The sequence below is a fragment of the Tachyglossus aculeatus genome, chromosome 9 (assembly GCF_015852505.1).
Source record: "Tachyglossus aculeatus isolate mTacAcu1 chromosome 9, mTacAcu1.pri, whole genome shotgun sequence".
NCBI lineage: Eukaryota > Metazoa > Chordata > Mammalia > Monotremata > Tachyglossidae > Tachyglossus > Tachyglossus aculeatus.
Window position 1 is genome coordinate 37,834,929 of NC_052074.1, and position 23,278 is coordinate 37,858,206.

The 23,278-nt window shown below is 47.3% G+C and overlaps 1 protein-coding gene across 1 annotated transcript in view; it reads right to left on the reverse strand.

Moving 5' to 3' along the window:
• The window catches only part of LRP1B (LDL receptor related protein 1B), a 564,327-nt gene that overhangs the window by 394,281 nt on the left and 146,768 nt on the right, over positions 1-23,278 (reverse strand). The window contains exon 3 of the mRNA XM_038750885.1: positions 20,067-20,204. Coding sequence (XP_038606813.1) covers positions 20,067-20,204 — 138 coding nt within the window. The remainder of the gene's footprint in view (positions 1-20,066; positions 20,205-23,278) is intronic.

Here is a 23,278-nt window from a genome sequence, read left to right on the forward strand (position 1 = left end):
GACTGTGTCCAACTGGATTTACCTGTGTCCACCTCAGCGCTTAGTACAGTGCCTGGCACATAGTAAGTGCTTAACAAATACCACAATTATTATTATTGTTATATTGTTATACTGTACTCTCCCAAGCATTTAATACAGTGTTCTGCACACGGTAAGCACTCAATAAATACAATTGACCGATTGGCTGATTTCTAGAGGGACATCTCTGCAGTAAGGTTCTGCAAAAATTTCTGCTAATGGAGGGCCTTTTCCATGGTAAGGAGAAGAACAGGGGAGAGAAGATGGGGGGAGGAGTGTGGAGGGAGCATCTATCAATAGAACCTTTGGGCCTCACCAGATTAATCAATACTACAAATAATCATGATAATAATAATAATTATGGTATTTGTTAAGTGCTTACTATGTGCCAAGCACTGTTCTAAGCACTGGGGTAGGTACAAGATAATCAGGTTTTCCCACGTGGGGCTCACAGTCTTAATCCCCATTTTAGAGAGGTGGTGACTGAAGCACAGAGAATTTAAGTGGCTTGCCCAAGGTCACAGAGCAGACAAGAGTCAGAGTCAGGATTAGAACTCATGTCCTCCAACTCCCAAACCCATGCTCTTTCCTCTAAGCCACACTGCTAAAGATAAGAATGATAGTAGTATTGGGAAGCACTTACTGTGAGCTCAGCACTGTGTCAAGCATGGAGTAGATAAAAGATAATCAGATTAGACATGGTCCCTGTCGCACATGAGGCTCACAACCTAGGTGGGAAGCAGCGTGGCCTAGTGGAAAGAGCATAGGACTGGGAATCACAGGACCTGGGTTCTAATCCCACTCTGCCACTTAGCTGCTGTGTGACCTTGCACAAATCACTTCACTTCCCCTTTGCTTTAGTAGTCTCCTCTGCAAAATGGTGATTCAATTCCTGGTTCTTCTCCTACTGAGACTGTGAGCCCCATAAGGGACCTGATTACCCTGTATCTACCCCAGAACTTAGTAATAATAATAATATTAATAATTATGGTATTTGTTAAGCACTTACTACGTGCCGAGCCCTGTTCTAAGTGCTGGGGTTGATACAAGGTAATTAGGTTGTCCCCCGTGGGGCTCACAGTCTTAATCCCCATTTTTCAAACGAGGTAACTGAGGCATAGAGAAGTTAAGTGACTTGCCCAAGGTCACACAGCAGACAAGTTGCCTAGCAGAGCATTTGGCAAATGGTAAACATGGAAAAATAGACAATTACAAGTGGGAGCGAGAACAGGTATTGAATCCCCATTGTACAGATGAAGAAACTGAAGCTCAGAGAAGTCAAGTACCTTGCCCAAGGTAACACAGTAGGCAAACTGCAGAGACAGGATTAGAACGCAGGACCTCTGATTCCCAGGTCTTTGCTCTGCCACTAGGCCACACTGTTTCTCTTGTTGAGTACCTCCTGGGTCCAGAGCAGCGTATTAACGGCTTGAGAATGTCCAGGAGAGTTGGTAGATGGTATCCCTACTCTCAAGGGCCTTGCAATCTAGCTGGGCGTAAATCCAACCAACCTTTTTGTAACCCACTCCAGATGCTGAGGGTCAATGCATGTTCCCCGGGCGTGAAAGGTGAATCAATCAATCATATTTATTGAGCACTTACTCTGTACAGAGCACTGTACTAAGCACTTGGGAAGTACAAGTTGGCAACATATAGAGACGGTCCCTACCCAACAGTGGGCTCACAGTCTAGAAGAATGGCTGATGAGGTGAAGTGAGGGGTCAGGGTTAAGGACTTCACTCCTGCTGTTCTTGACAACTCACTCATTCATTCATTCATTCAATAGTATTTATTGAGCGCTTACTGTGTGCACAGCACTGCACTAAGCACTTGGAAAGTGCAATTCAGCAACAAATAGAGACAATCCCTGCCCACAATGGGCTCTTATCTGTCTCCCCCATCAGACCACAAGCCCCTCATGGGCAAGTGATATGGCATGGCTTTTTTTTTCTTTTTTTGTGTGGTTGTTGTTCTTTCAAAGCCAATGTCAGCAGCAGGCATCTGCATCCTGCCTGAACAATGACTGTGTGCAGAGCACTGCTCTAAGCACTCGGCAGAGGACACCAGAGGTCAAAGTCCAGACCTCTGCCATCCAGGAGCTAACAGTTTAACTGGGTAGCCAGCTCCTGGGGCTGTGGGAGAGGAAGAAGATTCAAGAAGCGGGGGGGAAAACAGGAAGGAAAGTCAGTGCCCAAGGGGAAGTGCTTGCCCAGGGACTCCAGGCCTGAGCGCCTAGGGTTCGGCCGCAGGAGTCTCCGCTGCGCTGATGGATGGGCTGACTGGAGGCGCAGAATTCCACCCCGTCCCTGCGCCTCGCTGCTCAGACAAGCTGTCTCTGTCTCAATTTGCTTATACCCCTGAAATGTCTAAATCTGAAGTGTCGCCACGCCGTCAGGCTGATGGATTATGACTCCCGGCTGGCAGATGAACGGATGGCTCTGTTCTCAAAAGAGCCATCCATTTTTGGCACCCGGGGAATGCCTCCAACATGGGCTAGCCAACAGGCTCGCCCTCTCTGGAAATCAGACATCTAATTGCCACTACCCGGGCTCCCGCCAAGACCCCACCCTGGGCTCCGGGTGAGACCCAGGGAAAGGTCTGTTCTCTGGACCTCTGGAGAAACGTGTCATTGCATTCTTGACACCCATTACTGCCTCCTCGCTCTGGCTGGCATGGTGAGCGAGGGCAGTCCTCGGGCACTGGAGCCGGACTGGGCTTTGTTCGTTCTGGCGGCTGCTCTGGATTGTGCTTTGGCTGCTGACCACAGAGACACTCTCTCTTCACAGAGCAAAATGGCTCTCCTAGCACCAGCACGTCACTTCCTAGTCCCCTCTGCCCTCAAACAGCCAGTGGCCGGGCCCCCCAGAGTCTGGCCTCTTCAATCTTCAGAAATTTCATCTGCCCCCGATTTACCTCTACCCTGCCCACCTCTTATTCCCCTCAATTTTCACGTCTGTCCATCCCTCACCTAAGCAATTAAGTCCTAATTACCCTCTCTGGTACTTATGAACATATAGCAATCAGTCAATGGAATTTATTGAGTGCTTAATATGTGCACAGCACTGTAGTGAGCCATCGGGAGATTACAAACAGAGTGTGTAGACACATCTCCTGCCCTTAAGTAGCTCACAGTCTAGTGGGATAAACTGGTATTTGCTTCATACTTGCTCTGCACATGACAGGCACACAATGGATTCATTCAATCAATAGTATTTATTGAGCACTTATGGTGTGCAGAGCACTGTACTAAGTGCTTGGGAAGTGCAAGTCGGCAGCATATAGAGACGGTCCCTACCCAACAACGGGCATATGACCCATGAGTTGGTTGATAAGCTTTCCCTCTACTAAGACCTTGTATGTGCCGTTGCAATCGTACACAATAAACCAATGCCATCGATCAGTGGTACTTCCTAAGTGCACAGACTCTGTGCAGAGCACTGTACAAGAGTACAGTGGAAGCTAAGAACTTAATTCTCCTCTCAGGAGACTTGAACTTTAATGGAAATGAAATAATCATAATTATAATTGTGGCATTCATTAAGCATTTACTAAGTGTCAAGCACTGTATTAAGCACTAGGATAGATACAGAATAATCAGGTCCCACAAAGAGCTCGCAGTCTAGGAGGGAGAACAGCTTTGGAATCCCTATTTGACAGTAGAGCTAACTGAGGCCCAGAGAAGTGAAGTGACTGGCCCTAGGTCACACAGCAGATAGGTGGCAGAGATGGGCGGGGCCTAAGGAATAGATTCCCCGGGATGGGGAGTAGGAAGGAGCTGGGAGTCGGAAGAAGCCCTCTAATCCTGGCTCCGCCACTTGTCTGCTATGTGATCTTGGATAAGTCACTTCCCTTGTCTGTGCTTCATCTGTAAAATGGAGATTAAGACTGTGAGCCCAGTGTGGGACAGTATCGGTTTCCAACCCAACTACCTTGTATCTACCCCAGCTCTTAGAACAGTGCCTGGCACATAGTAAGTGCTTAACAAATGCCACAATTATTATTGCTACTATTATTATTAACACAGTTACTCTGACTCCTAATCCCGTGCTCTTTCCACCGGGCCACATTGCTTCTCAAGATGACACTTGCCATTGTACTTTTTAGATTCCATCTGCGTCCCATTCAAAGAGGGTGCCGGACTTTGCTACCCAGGGGCCTCTGGACTGTGTCTGAAACCCCCTGTCCCAAACCCCTGCCTCGATCTCGCCGCACACATCTGTTTCTGGCTCATGACTGGAGCTGCTCTGTGCAGGGGAGACTGTCCCTCAGAGCCTCCTGCTCCTGAGTGATGACTGGGCAGCAGGACTACTACCCCCTGACTCGAGGACTGAGGACCACAGGACCCCCCACAGGACGATGGGGCCGGAGCCCATCTTCCATCCTTGGCTCCTCTATCCCCCGATCCGCAGATGTTTAAAAGAAGCCTCAGTCACTGTTCTTCAGGCCTTGGAGAATCAACATGCCCTAATGGATAGAGCACAGGCCCGGGCATCAGGAAGACCTCAGTTCTAATCCTGGCTCCGCCATGTGTCTGCTGTGTGACCTTGGGCAAGTCACCTCAGGGCTCTGGGCCTCAGTTCCCTCATTTGCAAAATGGGGATTAAGGCTGTGAACACCATGTGGGGCAGAGACTGTGTCCAACCTGATGACTTTGTATCCAGTGCTTAGAACAGTGCTTGGCACACAGTAAGTGCTTAACAAATCCCATGAGAAAAACCAAGAGGGCCCACAGCTGAAAAAGTGCCACCAAGGCACCTGATGGGAGGTGGGGGCCAGGCCCACCTGCTCTCTCTAACTGCTGCACTGCTGACAGCCAAAATGCTATTTTTCCACTTAAAAAATGAACACAGCGGAAATTATTTCAGCTGGCTCCCCTGGAACAAAATGCCTTGAAAGTAATCTGATCCCAAAAGGCTTCTAAAACACTCTCCAAACAGCATGCTGGGCCCATGCAGAATGCTGGGTAGTCACATTCTTCATTCCAATTTGGTGTTGAGACCAAGTCTCCTGTTTTCTCAATCAATGCTTTAGAGCAAATTGCTTCACTCCATTTCCAAGGATGACATATTTGTCTTAAACTTTTCAAGAAAGCCGTTCCTTTCCTCCTCCGAGGAGTTCCGTGGAGCCCTGCTCAGACTGAACAGAAAGAATGTTTGCCCAAGTCCGATTTGTTTCTCGTGGGCAATGTTTTTCTCTTAAAAACCTGGACGCTAACCAAATGGTCCTTTTCCCACAGTTTACTCTGAAAATCCAATATGAAGTGTTCCTCTTGCCTGTGGAATTTGCATGATTTTCGGCTCTCCCTTTTGAGCTAGGAACAGTAACCAGCTTGTAATAGAAACAAATAGGAAATTTAGGCCTAGCTTTATCATGAGGCCTTGGGACATACATTTCTCTCAGCACATGGGGCTGCGTTCACAGAGATCACACAGGGGAAGCAGCGTAGCCTAATACATAAACCCTGGGTTTGGGAGTCAAAAGGACCTGAGTTCTAATGCTGACTCTTCCATTTGTCTGCTGTGGGAACTTTACTTCTCTGTGCCTTGGTTACCTCACCTGTAAAATGGGGATTAAGACAGCGAGCCCCATGCGGGGCATGGACTGTCTCCAACCTGATTAGTTTCTATCTACACCAAAGCTTAGTATACTGCCTGGCACGTAGTAAGAGGTTAACAGATACCATTAAAAAAGAAATAAGAACACTGCCTGAAAAAAGATTCACTCTGTGGTCCTCACTCTGCGTTCCACGCCACACAACCATCTCTTCCATGCGAAGCAGTGTGGTCTGGTGGGAAGAATGAGTCTGGGAGACAGGAGCCTTTCTTTGCTGACACTCTGCTCACTCTCCCTCCTTCCAGGTCTCCTCTCCCCCAGTGAAGAGCATAAACAGGAATGGACAAGAGAAAAGGTGAATTTGGAGTCCCTCGAGGTAGGGGCCGCAGAGGTGAGCAATGAATGTGTGAAAAATGCTGACGCTTAGGGCCACCAATCGGGGATTTGTCGCACTAAAACACATGCATGTATGTGTGTGCAGCGGGGTGGACTGTAGACTGTTGTGAACTTGGAATGAGTCTTTTATATTGTACTCTTCCAAGTGCTTAGTAGAGTACTCTGCACACAGTAAGCGCCTAATAAATATGATTGACCGGGTGGAGAATAAGCTGCCAGAAGGAGCAGCATGGCCAGGGGGAAAGAACAAAGACCTGGGACTTAGAAGACGTGGGCTCTAATTCATTCAATCATATTTATTGAGTGCTTACTGTGTGCAGAGTACTGTACTAAGTGCTTGGGAAGTACAAGTTGGCAACATATAGAGACGGTCCCTACCCAACAGCAGGCTCACATTCTAGTCTAGACAGTCACAGTCTAATCCTGGCTTGGCCACTTGTCTGCTGTGTGACTTTGGACAAGTCACCTTACGTCTCTGTGCCACAGTTTCCTCAACTGTAAAATGGGGATTAAGTACCTGTTCTCCCTCCTGCTTAGACTGTGAGCCCCATGAGGGACAGGGACTGTGTCCAACCTAATTAAGTGTACCTACTCCAGCACTTAGAACAATGTTTGACATTGCTTAACAAATACCATAAAAGGAAATAAAAAGAAATGGGCCAGATTTGGGAGAGCTCTCTGCGAAGCCTGGCAGCAGAAGGAGATGCCGGTGGCCACATGGAGCCCCCTCCCATCCAACGTGGGCCGGATTTCAAAGACAACATAGGCTGGCAGAGAGCCCCCTCCCACTGTTTTTTATGGCATTTGTTAAGCACTTGCTATGTGCCAGGCACTGTACTAAGCTCTGGGGTAAATACAGAGTAATCAGGTTGGACAAAGTCCCTGTCCCACATGGGGCTCACAGTCTCCATCCCCATTTTACAGATGAGGGACTGAGGCACAGTGAAGTTAAGTGACTCATCTAAGATCACACAGCAGCCAAGTGGCAGAGCCAGGATTAGAACCCCGGTCCTTTGGCTCTCAGGCCCATGCTTTTTCTACTCGGCCACACTGCTCCTTCTGGAAGTCTCATTCTCCGCCCTTCTGTACGCAGATACTTATATACCTGTAGGTGAGACAAATCTCTGATCTATGGTCCTCCACACATCAGCACTTTTCACACATTCATTCATTCAATTCATTCAATCATATTTATCGCTCAACTCCCCAGCTCCTACCAAAAGGGTCTCCAAATTCACCCAAACTCCCGTCATCCTCTTGACTCCCTACAAAATAGAACCTCAAAAGTAGTCTGGTTGGATCTCTGTGAAAATGGCAGCGTGGAGAAGAAGGCCCTCAGGTTGGTGGTGGGGATGGTGATATAAAGAAAGGGGACGGGGAGGAAAGAGAATGCTAGGCTGGTTTAATCACCAGTTGAACTGACCACTGCCAAAATGACATGACTCTCTAAAGTGCAGTAGATCTGGTATTTCCATACCCGACTCCTATCAGTTGATCAATCAGTGGTATTTATTGTGTTTTTTCTTTGTACAGAGCACTGTATTTCACTCGGGAGAGTGCAGTACAACAGAGTTGGTAGCCATGAGTCTTGTCCACCCCTCGATCCTCCCCATAACTCCCTCTTCATGTCCCAGCTGGCCCTGAGCTGCACTGGACAAACACACCTTTCTCCCCACTACATTTTAGTGGGAAGCACCATTCCTTTTCCTTCTCCTCTTATTTCAATCAGAGTTTGTTTCAAAGACCTCTAACTTTAATCAGGAAGTCTTGGAAATCTGATTCCCACGTTCCTGTGCCTCTGAGAAGTCTGTGAACTATTTTTAATGTCAAGATGTGAAAATAAATTTGTTTGAGCATACAGGAAGGAGGTGAGAACTACAGTGCTTGATCCTGCTTGCCTGTCACCACCTAATCAAATCCTTTCCTTAAGGATCAATATTTGAAGTTGAAAGGACTCAATTAAAATACATAAGGTGATAACTCCAACTTTCAACTTTTTGCTGAAAGACTTTCCTTATGGAAGGCCTGTTTTAGGCCCCTTTTCCTAAGCAGAGTTTTCGTGACTTTTGTAAATGCCTTCGTGAATAACAACTCCCCTTTAATGACTTTAAAGCCTCGGCAATTGTAAATCTAGATCCATAAGCAGTGACAGTAATGTTATAGGTTCAAAGCGCTCCAAGTGTTAACAAAACTTCTCTCCCTGGTTGGCAGCCCAGATTGAGTAATAGAGATCGGCTTGATATCGATCTGCTCACAGAGGCTGGCAGTGCCCTTCTGGCTCTATGAAGAAGCAGATTGGAGACAAGACAGTTGACATTGCTCGGGAAGATGGTCGGCAAAGTATTGTGGGTGTGCAGATGAGGTGGAGGTTTGTGCAGAGATCTCAGAATTCCCACTCTATCTTTGGGTTTCTTTTAAACACAGCCTATCCAGTTCTGCAAACTGGCTGCTCTAGGGCCATCACTGAAGGTGTGTTTCGATTACACAGCGACTCTGAAATTGGTCTTGCTTTCCTTATGTGTGATGAAAAAGTGAGCCTCGGCAAATTATTTTCTTTGTCATCAGAAAACAGTGCATGTGGAGAAGGAATGAACTTTGCAGAGGAAGAACAGAGAGAGGAGGGGCAGGACAATATTAATAACGATGAAAATAATAATAGTAGTATTTGCTAAACATTTACTTTGTACCAAGCACTAAAGTGGATATAATACAATCAGCTCACACAGTCCCTGTCCCATATGGGGCTCACAGTCTAAGGGGGAGAAAGAACCGGTATTTAATCCCATCTTACAGATGAGGAAATTGAGGCACAGAGAACCTAAGTAACTTGCCCAAGGTCACACAGCAGGCAAATGACAGAGTCAGGATTAGAACATAGGTCTTCTGACTCCCAGGCCCAAGACCTTTCTTCTAGTAGAGTGGTGGAGGAGAAGGGGCAGGAAGAGGAGTATCAGGAGATGGAAAGGAGGGAAGGGGAGAGGGAAAGGGGCCAGGGCTGGGGGAACAGGGATCTGAACAGCATGGGCAAACATTGCCAAGCAACCACTAGAGTGCTTGGGGACAAAATGGGATCAAATGCAGGGGGCCCAATGAAACCCCTTCCCCAAGGCCCCATCACCTCTTCTGTGGCTTTTCCCTGCATTAGAAAGGGGGAAAGGCAGCCATGAGTTACAAACAACTTTGTAACAGCATCAGCATGATGACCTCTACTATGTGCTGAGCACTGTTCAGTCTGCAAGCATGTCTGGGAAGAGGAAGAGAGCACTATGGGAGTCTTCATTTATTCAATCGTATTTATTGAGCGCTTACTGTGTGCAGAGCACTTCAGAAACCAAAGCGTGTCAGGAGGGAGGGAGAGAGCTTTATGGGGGCCCTCAGAAACCAAAGCAACTCAGAAGGGAGGAGGAGAGCACTATGGGACTTCTCAGAAACCAAAGCACTCAGGGGTCCCAGAAGAGCCTCCCTGCTCCTCCTGGGGGTCTGACAGGGCTCCCTTAGCACTATCTCCGTGTACCTGTCCAGTGAGCTTCCTCCATTGCCCCCCTTACCTCCCGCCCTCCCTCTGGCCCTAATAACCTAACTGAGAAGCAGCATGGCTCAGTGGAAAGAGCACGGACTTTGGAGTCAGAGGTCATGGGTTCAAACCCCAGCTCCTCCAATTGTCAGCTGTGTGACTTTGGGCAAGTCACGTCACTTGTCTGTGCCTCAGTTCCCTCATCTGTAAAATGGGGATTAAGACTGTGAGCCCCACGTGGGACAACCTGATAACCTTGTAACCTCCCTGGCACTTAGAACAGGGCTTTGCACATAGTAAGTGCTTAATAAATGCCATTATTATTATTATTATTATTAATCTTTGAAGTTTTGTCTCCTCTGCCTGCTGCCTCGCAGGTCAATCTGGGAGTGAAACTCCACTCACAGACCCAGCCGGCTCCTGGCCTTTGAATCGGAAATCTGATTCTCGATTGGCCCAGATTCAGATGGCCATTTGTGTGTCATCCGGTGGGAGCCTCAGGCAGGTTGGAGTGACAAGAAACTCGGTTGGAGACCCCTTCAGGGTATGACCCCTAAGAGGGATTCTGGAAGGCTGCCAAAATACATCCCTCTATGCCAGCAGGAAGACACATTTTGTTGCTCTGGGCAATTTAGGGAACTTCTTTCACCCTGATTCGTGCAGAGGTTTTTCCTGCCCCCACCATTTTCTCTATTAAGGATGTCTCTCATCTCAGAAATGACATCATGCAGCTGACCCAGAAGATGTAATGGGCATCTTGGGTCAATCCCGTGGTCCACCCAGCCCAGAGCTCTGTCTATGGTGGTGCCTGCCTGGCGCTTGGATATAATGAGTGGTCCAACCAGTCTGGGACCTGGGCATGGTATAGGAATGGGTGGACCATCTGCAATCCCTCTAGGGAACTTTCTTCCACAAGTTTATCCAGATCTTTTCTGATCTTGCTGTAATTTTTGGCTGCACAATGTCCCACAGGAGCAAATTCCATCTGCACCTAGCAACAACTACCCCGACTCCTGGGTAGGACATTTCCTCCAGAGAGTAAGCATGGCCTAGTGGAAAGAGCCCACTAAGCTCTTTCCACTAAGTGCTCTAAAGCACTTAGTAAAGTGCTCTGCACACCATAAGCACTCAATAAATACGATTGAATGAATGAAAAGAGACCAAGCCTGGGAGTCAGAAGACCTCAGTGGTAATACCAGCTCCACCACTTGTTTGTTGTGTGACCTTGGGTAAGTCATTTCACTTCTTTGTGCCTCAGTTTCCTCATCTGTAAATACCTGTTCGGCCTTCTATTTAGACTGTGAGTCCCATGAGGTACAGGAACTGCATCTGACTGTATTTAGATTGTAGAGCATAAGCTCCATGTGGGCGCGATCACATCTACCAACTCATATTGTACTTACCAAAAGTGCTTAGTACAGTTCTCTGCACAGAGTAAGTACTCGGTAAATACCACTGATTGATTGCTTGATCTAACCCAGTGCTTAGAACAGTGCTTGACACATATTACACGCTTAACAAATACCATAATTATCATCAATTGATCAACCACTTATTTTTGAGCACACACTGTGTGCAAAGCACTGTACTAGATACTTGGGAAAAGACAATACAAAAGAGTTGGTAGACACATTCTCTGCCCACTAAGAATTTACAACCTAAAGACACGTTATTGTTTGAAAGTGACTAAATTCCAGTTCTACCAGCTTTCCACAACCTGGCAGGATGGGATTTGTGCTTCTTCAGTTCCACGTTGTCATGGTTCTGAAAACCCAGACGGGGTCCTATCATAATCCTATGTCTTTCCAGACTGAAGAGAAGGAACCCTTTGGCTGGTGCAGTCGGAATAGGAACCTGACGCCATCCAAGAACAATTGCTAATTTGCTTATGCTATCACTGTTTATTTGGGTATGTTGGCTTTATTGCTTGCAGATATCTGGTCATTCCTTGGTATGGCACTTAATATAACACTTAATTGCACTTTAAGGTGGGGCTCTGTTAATACTGTTATCTATTCCAGTGCTCAGCAGGTAGTCAAGGCTCAGTAAATACCACAGCAACAACTACAACTACTAACACTACTACTCCTCTTTTCTTTCTTTTGCGGGTTTTTATGACATTTGTTAAGGGTTTATTATGTGCCAGGCACTGTACTAATTACTGGGGTAGATTCAAGCTAATTAGGTTGGGATGGTGTCCAACCTAATTAGCATGAATCTACCCCAGTAATTAGTACATCCCTCTCCCACACAGGGAGTCTTATTTTCCATTTCACAGATGAGGTAACAGTGGCACAGAGAAGTTAAGTGACTTGCCCAAGGTCCCACAGCAGCCAGTGGCAGACCTGGGATTAGAACCCAAGTCTGTGCTCTATCAATAATAATGATGGCACTTGTTAAGTGCTTACTGTGTGCCAAGCACTGTTCTAAGCGCTGGAGGAGATACAAAGTTATCAGGTTGTCCCAGGTGGGGCTCACAGTCATAATCCCCATTTTACAGATGAGGTAACAGGCACAGAGAAGTTAAGTGACTTGCACAAAGTCACACAGCAGACAAGTGGCGGGGTCGGGATTAGAACCCATGACCCCTGACTCCCAAGCCCGGGCTGTTTCCACTAAGCCACGCTGCTTCTCGAGTCGCCATCTAGGTCAAGAGGGAAACATTTCTTGAGATCAAAGATATCACCTCAAATTGCAATTCTGCTTGGGTGATCATTTTCCCTCAGTCCCCTTGCTGTCAGGCATGAACCTGGGCTTCCAAGTGCAGTGCTCTGCGCCCTATAGGCTGTAAGCTCCTTGAGGGCAGAAAGCATGTCTACTAACTGGTTTGTATGCTCCCAAGTGCTTAGCACAATGCACTGCACACAATAGATTGTGAGTTTCCTAAGGGCAAGAATCGTGTCTACTAATAATACTCTACTCTCCCAAGTGCTTGGTACAGTGCTCTGCCCACAGAAGGGGCTCGATATGTGCCACTGATCCATTATGACCCACTGTTCACCCCACAGGGCCAGAGACCCACCCAGGGGAATAGAGGGGAAAAATGGTCCTGTCATCACACAAAATAGTTGTTACAGTCGGCAACGATGGCTATCATCCATCAACCTATTCCTCTCCCACTCAGGCCCTGGTATGACCCAGCCATGGTGCTCTGAGCCCCGGAACGAGCTATCTCGCTCCTCCTTTGACCCGTGGCTTCAGGCCCCCGAGTCGTCCTGCCCCCCGTCCCCCTCGCCGCTTCTGCGACTCCTAAATCCATTTTAATGAAGTTTGCAGGGGTCCGGCAGATTGCTTCCCTGAGAAGCCTTCTCTTACCCATCTGCTATGTTCTCTTTTATTTTCCAGGCCATCCATCCTTTCAAATTCCATTAATAGGGAGGGTTGTTGTGCTCACTTTCTCAACGGTGCTCGTGTTAACGATCCCTTTGCCTTCTCCGTACTGCTAATTTGGGCATCCTCAGAGGTGAAGCTGAAACCTTTCCAAATGGGTTCCTGGTGTAGTTTTAAATGGATTCTGCCCTGTTTGGTCAACCCCTTAAAGGAGCTGGCAGATTTTAAGGGCCCGCCGCCGCCCACAGGGCCCCTGCTTGCTCCAGGACTCGGAGATGATTTGTGCTGGATTTAACTTGGGCAGGGAGGTTTGTTTTTCTCTCGGCTTCAGAACCGGAGAGAGGGGACTGAGGTTTCTATCATTCCACTCTAAAACATCTTTATTATACAAGATAATGTCCACTCTGGAGGAGGCAATAATGGGACTCTAAACAGCTTAGGAGAAATGACAGAAACTGCAAGAGTGACACCCTGACCGGTGGAAGTGGCACCAAGGAACTCCCAGAACATAAGGAGAAAATTTACAAAATGGTTCCTAATTCCCTATTGGACCTGGGGCAGACAGCCCCCATTTGCCTTCGCCCTTGTGACAACCCAGTTGGAAGTGGGACAATCCAATGTGTGCCAATTTAAAGGACTCAATAAGCTCGATCCATCCTACCTCTCCTCAATGGTCTCCTACCTCGGCTCAGCCCGTACCCCAATGCTCCACTAGCGCCAGTTTACTCACTGTGCCCCGATTGCATCTGTTATCGGTCTGTCATTTTGGGGGTGACTGGTTTTCCCATTTCCCCACTCTCTCGCCTTATAGAGAAACAGCGTGGATAAGTGGAAAGAGCCCGGGCTTGGGAGTCAGAGGTCACGGGTTCTAAATCCCGGCTTTGCCACTTGTCCGCTGTGTGACCTTGGGCAAGTCACTTCACTTCCCTGTGCCTCAGTTACCTCAACTGTAAAATGGGGATTAAGACTGTGAGCCCCACGTGGGACAACATGATTACCTTGTATCTACCCCAGCACTTAAAATAGTGCTTGGTACATAGCGCTTAACAAATACCATCATCATTATTATTGTTTTAACTGGAGATTTCCACCTCAACCAGGGCTTAATCCACAGTGACACTGACCAGCCGATCTATGCCAGGGGAGGGGAATGTGGGAGTGGGGAGACCCGAAAACAACTACTCCTCTCTGCAAACACTGGATACCGTCGCTGCTGCTGGGTAAACCCAACCCCTAGATCGTAAACTCCTTGTGGGCAGGGAATGTGTCTAACAACTCTGCTATATTGTACTTTCCCAGGGGCTTGAGAAGGAGCATGGCTCAGTGGAAAGAGCATGGGCTTGGGAGTCAGAGGACATGGGTTCTAATCCTGGCTGCGTCACCTGTCTGCTGTGTGGTCTTGGGTATGCCACTTCACTTCTCTGGGCCTCAGTTACCTCATCTGGAAAATGGGGATAAAGACTGTGAGCCCCTTGTGGGACAACCTGATTACCTCGTATCTACTCCAGCACTTAGAACAGTGCTCGGCACATAGTAAGCATTTAAGAAATACCATTATTATTATTATTGTTGTTATTATTACAGTAAAATAATAAACAGACTCTCACAAGTGCTTAGTACAGTGCTCTGCATACAGTAAGCTCTCAATAAAAACAATTGATTGATTGTCTTGCTGAATTCTGAGGCCACTCTAATTTGATGCAACACATTAGGTGCAATGCCATGTAGCAGATGCAAGCCAAAGCAATGCAGGTAATGCAAGGCAAAGCAAAATCCTTAAAGAGGAGGGTTTACCAGGTGAGCACAACTGGCTTTCTAATGACAAAGCCCCCCGTCCCCCCAGCCCCCACCCACTCCAGAGAACACATCTATAGGCATGAGTTCGGAAATCCATTTTCCACATTAATCCACTTTAGTGTTGAAGTTCTGTTCTCATTCCTGTTAACTGCAATTATTTGCTACTGGGCCAACTCGGAATTGACTGATTAATAATGCTCAAGTTCAGTGCCCATTTCCCACATTTTACATCGCCAGGTTTCTATGCTTTAGGGTGTGAACTTCCAGCAAGGTGCCGGAATCAGAGGAGCATCTGGATGGGGCTGCAGCTCAGGAGCAGCTACTGCTCCTTCAAGGAGGCAAGTGATCAATAATAACTGCGGTATTTGTTAAGTGCTTACTATGTGCCAGGCATTGTACTAATTGCTGGGGTGGATACCAGCAAATCAGGTTGTACACGGTGCCTGTCTCACATGGGGCTCATAGTCTTAATCCCCATTTTATAGATGAGGCTTCTGAGACACAGAACAGTGAGGTGACTTGCCCAAAGTTACACAGCAGACAAATGGCTGGAGCGAGGAGACAAGCGGGACAGGGCTTGAGGAAACTACAGGATACTTTTCTTCCCCATCCACCCATGGCTCACCGGACCCCTCTCTTTCCCTCCCTGGCCCGACACCAGGATGGAGAGGATGTTAGAGGTTATTCACACATCCCTGGTCGAGTCCTCACCTTCAGTAGCCAATCAGGACTTCAGGGTTACGTCAGGGTGCCTGTATGGTCTCGCCCACTCGGTTCCAAAGCCCCTTCTCTCCTATTCCACTGCCTCTCCATGCCACCTGTTCTATTCCATCATACGGCAACCTAGCCCACAGACTTTGCTCCTCTAATGCCAATTTACTTGCTGTACCTCAATCTCACCCACGTCCTTCCAGGGAGGCCCTCACTCTTCATATCCTATAGACCATCACTCTCCCCATCTTCAAAATCTTATTCAAGGCACATCTCCTCCAAGAGGCCTTCCCTGACTAAGCCTTCATTTCCTCTTCTCCCACTCCCTTCTGCCCCCACCCTCACGCTTAGATTTGCACCCTTTATCCACCCTTCCCTCAGCCCCACAGCCCTCTTGTACATATCTGTAAATTTATTTATTTATACTAATGTCACTCTCCCCCTCTAGATAGGCTGGCTGTGGGCAGGGAACATGTCTACCAACTCTATTATATTGTATTCTTCCAGGTGCTTAATACAGTGCTCTGCATACAATTAGTGTTTAACAATTACCATTGATTGATTGATTGATTGTGGGAATTGGGATAGTACCAAGGCCCAGGAATGTATACAGTTTCAACCGTTGCCCAGTCATTCATTCATTCATTCATTCATTCATAGTGCTCATATTTATTGAGCATTTACTGTGTGCAGAGCACTGTACTAAGTGCTTGGGAAGTACAAGTTGGTAACATATAGAGATGGCCCCTACTGAACAGCGGGCTCACAGTCTAGAAGGGGGAAACAGACAACAAAACAACACATATTAACAAAATAAAATAAATAGAATAGTAAATATGTACAAGTAAAATAGAGTAAGAAATCTGTACAAGCATACATACAGATGCTGTGGGAAGGGGAAGGAGGTAGGGTAGGGGGATGGGGATGGGGAGGAGGGAGGGAGGAAGGAGGGGGCTCAGTCTGGGAAGGCCTCCTGGAGGAGGTGAGCTCTCAGTAGGGCTTTGAAGGGAGGAAGAGAGCTAGCTTGGTGGAGTTGCGGAGGGAGGGGATTCCAGGCCAGGGGGAGGACGTGGGCCGGGGGTCAATGGCGGGACAGACAAGAATGAGGCACAGTAAGAGGTTAGCGGCAGAGAAGCAGAGGGTGCAGGCTGGGCTGTAGAAGGAGAGAAGGAGGTGAGGTGGGAGGGGGCGAGGGGATGGAGAGCCTTGAAGCCGAGGGTGAGGAGTTTCTGCCTGATGTGTAGGTTGACTGGTAGCAGCTGGAGATTTTTGAGGAGGGGAGAAACATGCCCAGAGTGTTTCTGCACAAAGATGATCTGGGCAGCAGCATGAAGTATAGATTGAAGTGGGGAGAGACAGGAGGATGGGAGATCAGAGAGGAGGCTGATGCAGTAATCCAGTCAGGATAGGATGAGAGATTGAACCAGCAGGGTAGTGGTTTGGATGGAGAGGAAAAAGGATCTTGGAGATATTGCGGAGGTGAGACCGGCAGGTTTTGGTGACGGATTGGATGTGAGGGGTGAATGAGAGAGCAGAGTCGAGGATGACACCAAAGTTGCGGGCTTGTGAGACGGGAAGGATGGTAGTGCCATCAACAGTGATGGGAAAGTCAGGGAGAGGGCAGGGTTTGGGAGGGAAGATAAGGAGTTCAGTCTTGGATATATTGAGTTTTAGATGGTGGACAGACATCCAGATGGAGATGTCTTGAAGGCAGGAGGAGACGCGAGCCTGAAGGGAGGGAGAGAGAGCAGGGGCAGAAATGTAGATTTGGGTGTCATCAGCGTAGAGATGATAGTTGAAGCCATGGGACCGAATGAGTTCACCAAGGGAGTGACTGTAGATAGAGAACAGAAGGGGACCAAGAACTGACTCTTGAGGAACCCCTACATTAAGGGGATGGAAGGGGGATGGGGAGGAGGAGCCAGCAAAAGAGACTGAGAATGAATGACCGGAGAGGTAAGAGGAGAACCAGGAGAGGACAGAGTCTGTGAAGCCAAAGTTGGATAGTGTGCTGAGGAGAAGGGGGTAGTCCACAGTGTCGAAGGCAGCTGAGAGGTCGAGGAGGATTAGGATAGAGTAGGAGCCATTGGATTTGGCAAGGAGGAGGTCATTGGTGACCTTTGAGAGGGCAGTTTCTGTGGAATGTAGGGGACAGAAGCCAGATTGGAGGGGGTCGAGGAGAGAGTTGGCATTGAGGAATTCGAGGCAGCGCGTGTAGATGACTCATTCAAGGAGTTTGGAAAGGAATGGTAGGAGGGATATGGGGCGATAACTAGAAGGTGAGGTGGGGTCAAGAGAGGGGTGTTTTTGGATGGGGGAGATGTGGGCATGTTTGAAGGCAGAGGGGAAGGAACCAGTGGAGAGTGAGCAGTTGAAGATGGAAGTTAAGGAGAGGAGGAGGGACGGAGTGAGAGATTTCATAAGATGAGAGGGAATGGGGTCAGAAGCACAGGTGGCCGAAGTAGCACTTAAGAGGAGGGAGGAGATCTCATGTGAGGATACTGCTGGGAAGGATGGGAGAGTAACGGAGAGGGTTGAGAGCCGGGGGGCTGGAGAAGGGGGAGGAGTGACTTTGGGGAGCTCAGACCTGATGGAGTTAATTTTACTAATGAAGTAGGAGACCAGATCGTTGAGGGTGAGGGACGGAGGAGGGGGAGGAACAGGGGGCCTGAGAAGGGAGTTAAATGTACAGAAGAGCTGACGGGGATGATGGGCATGGGTGTCAATAAGGGAGGAGAAATAGTTTTGTCTGGCAGAGGATAGGGCAGAGTTAAGGCAGGAAAGGATAAACTTGAAGTGAACGAGTTTGGCTTGGTGTTTAGACTTTCACCAGCTCTTTAGAAATGGCACATTATTTTAGCAAAATCTCCAGCATAAACAGATCGCGGCACCATCACTAAATTCAAGCTCTAGTAATTGAAATTCCAATTTCTAATCCACCTCATCTTCTTGTACTAACTTATTCCTTCATCTCCCAAACCAGAAAATGTCCCTTTTCATTAAATAACCATGGGATGCCCTTCCCTGTAATCCATGGCACTTTCAAGCATTTGAGGTAGAGGAGATTTGCATAATCACTTGTGGAGGATCTTTTGCAATATACTACCCATGGTCATTTTCTAGGAACTGTTCACACAAATCTACCGGCTTCTGAATTTGAATTAATTTATTCGATCCAGAATTAGCACTGAAATCAGTAGGATTAGTCCCTTGAAAATTTAGTTCATCCTGTCCCCTACAAATAAAAGGGTGAATTCTCCCTCTTCTCATTCTATTCCCTTACTCTTATTAGCATATCACCCTTATTATCTAAGATTTGAGAAGCTCACACATCTTTAAGTTCTTAAGTAAAGCAGGCATTTTAAAATTACACAGTAGAATCAAAATGGTCAAATAACTCACAAAATAACAGTTAAATAGGCCCCCAGTTGAAATCACAAAACAATGGATTTCTTCTTCATTGAATCTGCCCTAGCAAGAGCGAGTCTGCAGCTCAAAATTGGAACTCTGCACACAGTAAGGACTCAATAAATACCACTGATTGATTGATGCAAAATTACTTTTCACACAAATTGAGAAGCAGCATGGCTTAGTGGATAGAGCAAGGACCTGGGAATCAGAAGGACCTGAGTTCTGATCCCAGCTCTGCCTCATGTCTGCTGTGTGACCTTGGGTAAGTCACTTAACTTCTCTGGGCCCCAGTTACTTCATCTGTAAAATGGAGATTAAGAGTGTGAGTCCCCTGGGGAACAAGGACTGTGACCAATCTGATCAACTTGCATCTAACCCCTGCTTAGAACTGTGCTTGGCACATAGTAAGCACTTAACAAGTATCTTAATCAGGATTTTTAAATAGTCCTGATTCATTATTCCTCTCACATTAGCATAAGCAAATTCTCAACAGCTGTAAAGTCAGAAAAGACTTCAGTGGGAGGGTTCATAACCATGCATGCAGAGCAAAATCATTAAAAAAGAGAGTTCTGATCATTCATCGAGATTCTCTACCTTGGGCTATGGGAAACCCAGTCCCAGCTCCCTGCTGCAAAGGGAAAATGATTTTGTTCCTCTTCTCATTTCACCGCTCCCCATCTTGAGCAGAGCTTGGTACAGCCCAAAGGCAGCACAAGGAGAACTTCATATGCTGAGAGAAATTCCCAAGACTCAATCACGGGAATGGAATCCAGGGGGTAGCTGATCCACAACAACTTTGGCCAACCTCCCGTCCCATCGTGGCCCGGTCTCAAGCCTAGGGGAGAAGGCTCCATCCCCACCATCTTGAAGGAGAGTGGGTACACCAAACATTCTAGGCCAAAGGGGAGAGAATCATTCCCAGCATATTTCAATTCCAGCATTTTCCCTTCAACTTTCCAGTCCTCCTTGGCTGAGGTGAGACATCTGTTCATAAGGGAATGGGCTTAAAGTAACCAAGGTCGTGTATTCATCAAGGCAAGGCCTTTCCCTCACATACCCTATGCTCGGGAGCAGTGACTCAAGGGAAATGTTGTCATCAAGCCTGACTTCAAGGCATGCCCATGCTTTCCCTCACACTAATTTCAGTATTTTTTGAAATGGAGGTAGAGGGCCAGGGTCAGTACAGCTGGCACTTTCCAAACCTCCACCTTCATGTGGTTCAAAATAAAATCACCCGAAAGAAAATCCATCCAGGGGACTGGGCTACGTGACATTTCCATTCGAGAAGGCAACTTTGGAGGCTGAGCAGACAGCTCGGTTCTTCAGCTGGACTCACCCACGCAATGGGCCCCTTCGTCTGATCCGTCTGAGCAGTCCAACACCCCGTTGCAAAGCTGGGACAAGTGAATGCACACACTGGTTCCCAGGCAGGCGACATGATTCAAGGCACACTTGGATTGGATTTCCTCGGGACCTGAAATGGGAAGAAAAGAACAGTCCAGGTTCAGCTCGAGTTGGCTTGTCCCCAAGATGAATATCTTCCCTGCCTCCCGAGCCCGGAACCTTGGCATTATCCTCGACTCATCTCTCTCATACAAACTGCATGTTCGGTCTGGCGCCAAATTCTGTCTGTCTCCCTACCCAGCATCTCTGGAATCTGCCCCTTCAGCTTCATCCAAACTGCTACCATGCTGATCCAAGCCCTTATCATATTCATTCAATCAGAGCACTTTACTAAGTGCTTGGTAAGTACAAGTCAGCAACATATAGAGACGGCCCCTACCCAACAATGGGCTCACAGCCTAGAAGGGAGAGACAGACACAAAATTTCTTCTCGACTACTGTATCAGCCTCTTCACTGACCTCATTCATTCACTCATTCAATTGTATTCACTGAGCGCTTACTGTGTGCAGAGCACTGTATTAAGTACTTGGAAAGTACAATTCGGCAACAGATAGAGACAGTCCCTACCCAACAACAGGCTCCTGTCTCTCCGACTCCAGCAAATACTTCACTCTGTTGCATGGATTGTTTTTCTATAAGAAGTTCAACCCATGTCTCCTCACTCCTTAAAAACCTCAGTGGTCACCCACCCATCTCCACATCAACAGAAACCCTTTACCACCGGCTTTATGGCCCTCAATCAGCTCACCCCTTACCTCACTAATTTCCGACTACAACCCCCTCCTCACACTTTCGTCCTCTAAAGCCAAACTATTCACTATACTGTGATCTTCTCTGTCTCAGTGCCAACCTCTCACCCACATCCCTCCTCTTTATATCTGACAGATCACCACTTACCTCATCTTCCAAATCCTCCTAAAATTATACCTCCTTCAAGAAGCCGTCCCTGACATTTTCCCTATTTGCCCTCCCTTCTGCATCAATTAGGCACTTGTGTCTGTTCCCCTTGGGCACTTTGATTTTCATCCCAGCCCCACAGTACTGAAGTAAGGTCATGGGTTCTAATCCCAGCTCCGCCACTTGTCTACTGTGTGACCTTGGGGAAGTTACTTCACTTCTCTGGGCTTCAAATACCTCATCTGGAAAATGGGGATTAAGACTGTGAGCCCCAGGTAGGACAACCTGACTGCCTTGTATCTACCCCAGCACTTAGAACAGTGCTTGGCACATAGTAAGCACTTAACAAATACCATAATTATTGGAGAAGCAGTGTGACTGTGGAAAGAGCCCAGGCTTGGGAATCAGAGGTCATGGGTTCTAATCCCTGCTCTGCCATTTGTCAACTGTGTGACCTTGGGCAAGTCACTTAATTTCTCTGTGCCTCAATTACCTCATCTGTAAAATGGGGATGAAGACTGTGAGACCCATATGGGACAACTTGATTACCTTGTATCTACCCTAACACTTAGAACAGTGCTTGGCATATAGTAAGTGCTTAACAAATACCAACGTTATTATTATTACCGTCTGTAATTCATTTTAATGTCCATCTCTCTCTCTCTGGTCTGTAAGCTCCTTGAAGGCGGGAATCATGTCTACCAGCTCCAATGTCCTCCAAGCATTTAGTATAGTGTTCTGCACATAGTAAGCACTCAATAAATACCATTGATTGATTTTTTTTTCCTCCCTTGTCAGCTCCGTGGAGACCCTTCCCCTCGGACCCTCGGTGATGCAAGATCTAAGGAATGATGAGCGTGTTTTTGAAAACTCTTTAATCTAGAAAAGCTATTAGCCCACCAGAGCCACCAGATCTGCTACAATTCTCTTGAGCTCAATTAATCAGCTAACGTGACTAAACAATTAATAGCAATCCACACACGACTGTGCACTTGAATCCTTCTTGACCTCTTTCTGAACGCAGAACTACAGAGGATGCAGGTGCGATGATGTCCAGCATGCTTGCTGCTCTGTCCCCCAGAGCTCCCTGTGGGGGAGACCGAGCTGGAAACAATCCTTCAAGAAGGTTTCTGAGGGAGAAGTAGGCCTGAGGAAGGTTTGAGAGGGCAGGTGAGGTGTGGGTGGACAAACTGAAGGATGGAAAAGCAACTCTGTGATTCCAAACTCGGGAGGGAGGGTCTCGAGGTATGTGAAGGATGGAGAATGAGGAGGACACAACTTACAGAGAGGCAGAGGAAGAGACAGGGGGAGAGAAAGGGAGGATCACTTGACAGATAGGGTTGTCAGCCCGAGAGTTCAGGGATGTCTGGGGAAGGGGAAGATGGGGAAGTAGGGGGGACCTCAGCTTATTAAGAAGCTTAAAAGAAAGAGAGAAGCAATGTGGCTCAGTGGAAAGAGCATGGGCTTTGGAGTCAGAGGTCATGGGTTCAAATCCTGGCTCCACCAATTGTCAGCTGTGAGACTTTGAGCAAGTCACTTCTCTGGGCCTCAGGTACCTCATCTCTAAAATGGGGATTAAGACTGTGAGCCCCCCATGAGACAACCTGATCACCTTGTAACCTCCCCAGCGCTTAGAACAGTGGTTTGCACACAGTAAGTGCTTAACAAATGCCATTATTATTATTATTATTATTATTAATAAGGACTTGGGGATATCGAGAAAATCCAGAGCAGGGGCGGGACTTTCAAGAGAATCCTGGGAAGCAGTGTGGCCTAGTGGAACTAGCACAGGCCTGGAAGCCAGAAAGACCTAGGTTATTTTTTTATGGTATTTGTTAAGTGCTTACTAGAACACAGATTGTGTCCAACACAATTAGCTTGTATCTACTCCAGTGCTTAATACAGTCTGGCACATAATAAGCACTTAAGAAATGCCATTTAAAATTAAAAAAGGCTTTCCCATTTTCCACTCTGTGGGAACAGTGCTTCTCCTCCCGTTCCATGGGAAACGCCCCATGAATTAAACATTTTCCTTTTACGTTCCTAGGATGAATAAGAAGAGATCACTCTCCCCATTATCACCAGAGCAGAGCAGGGGAGCATTCCCAAGGCGCCTTTAATGGGGTTGCTAATACTCAGTCTGAGGAATAATAATAAAAAAAAATGCTCTTAATGCCGTATTCGCCCATTTCCTCAGTCTGTTGAGACCATTCCACTCCCCATGGTGAATTTCCAAGGGTGTTGGG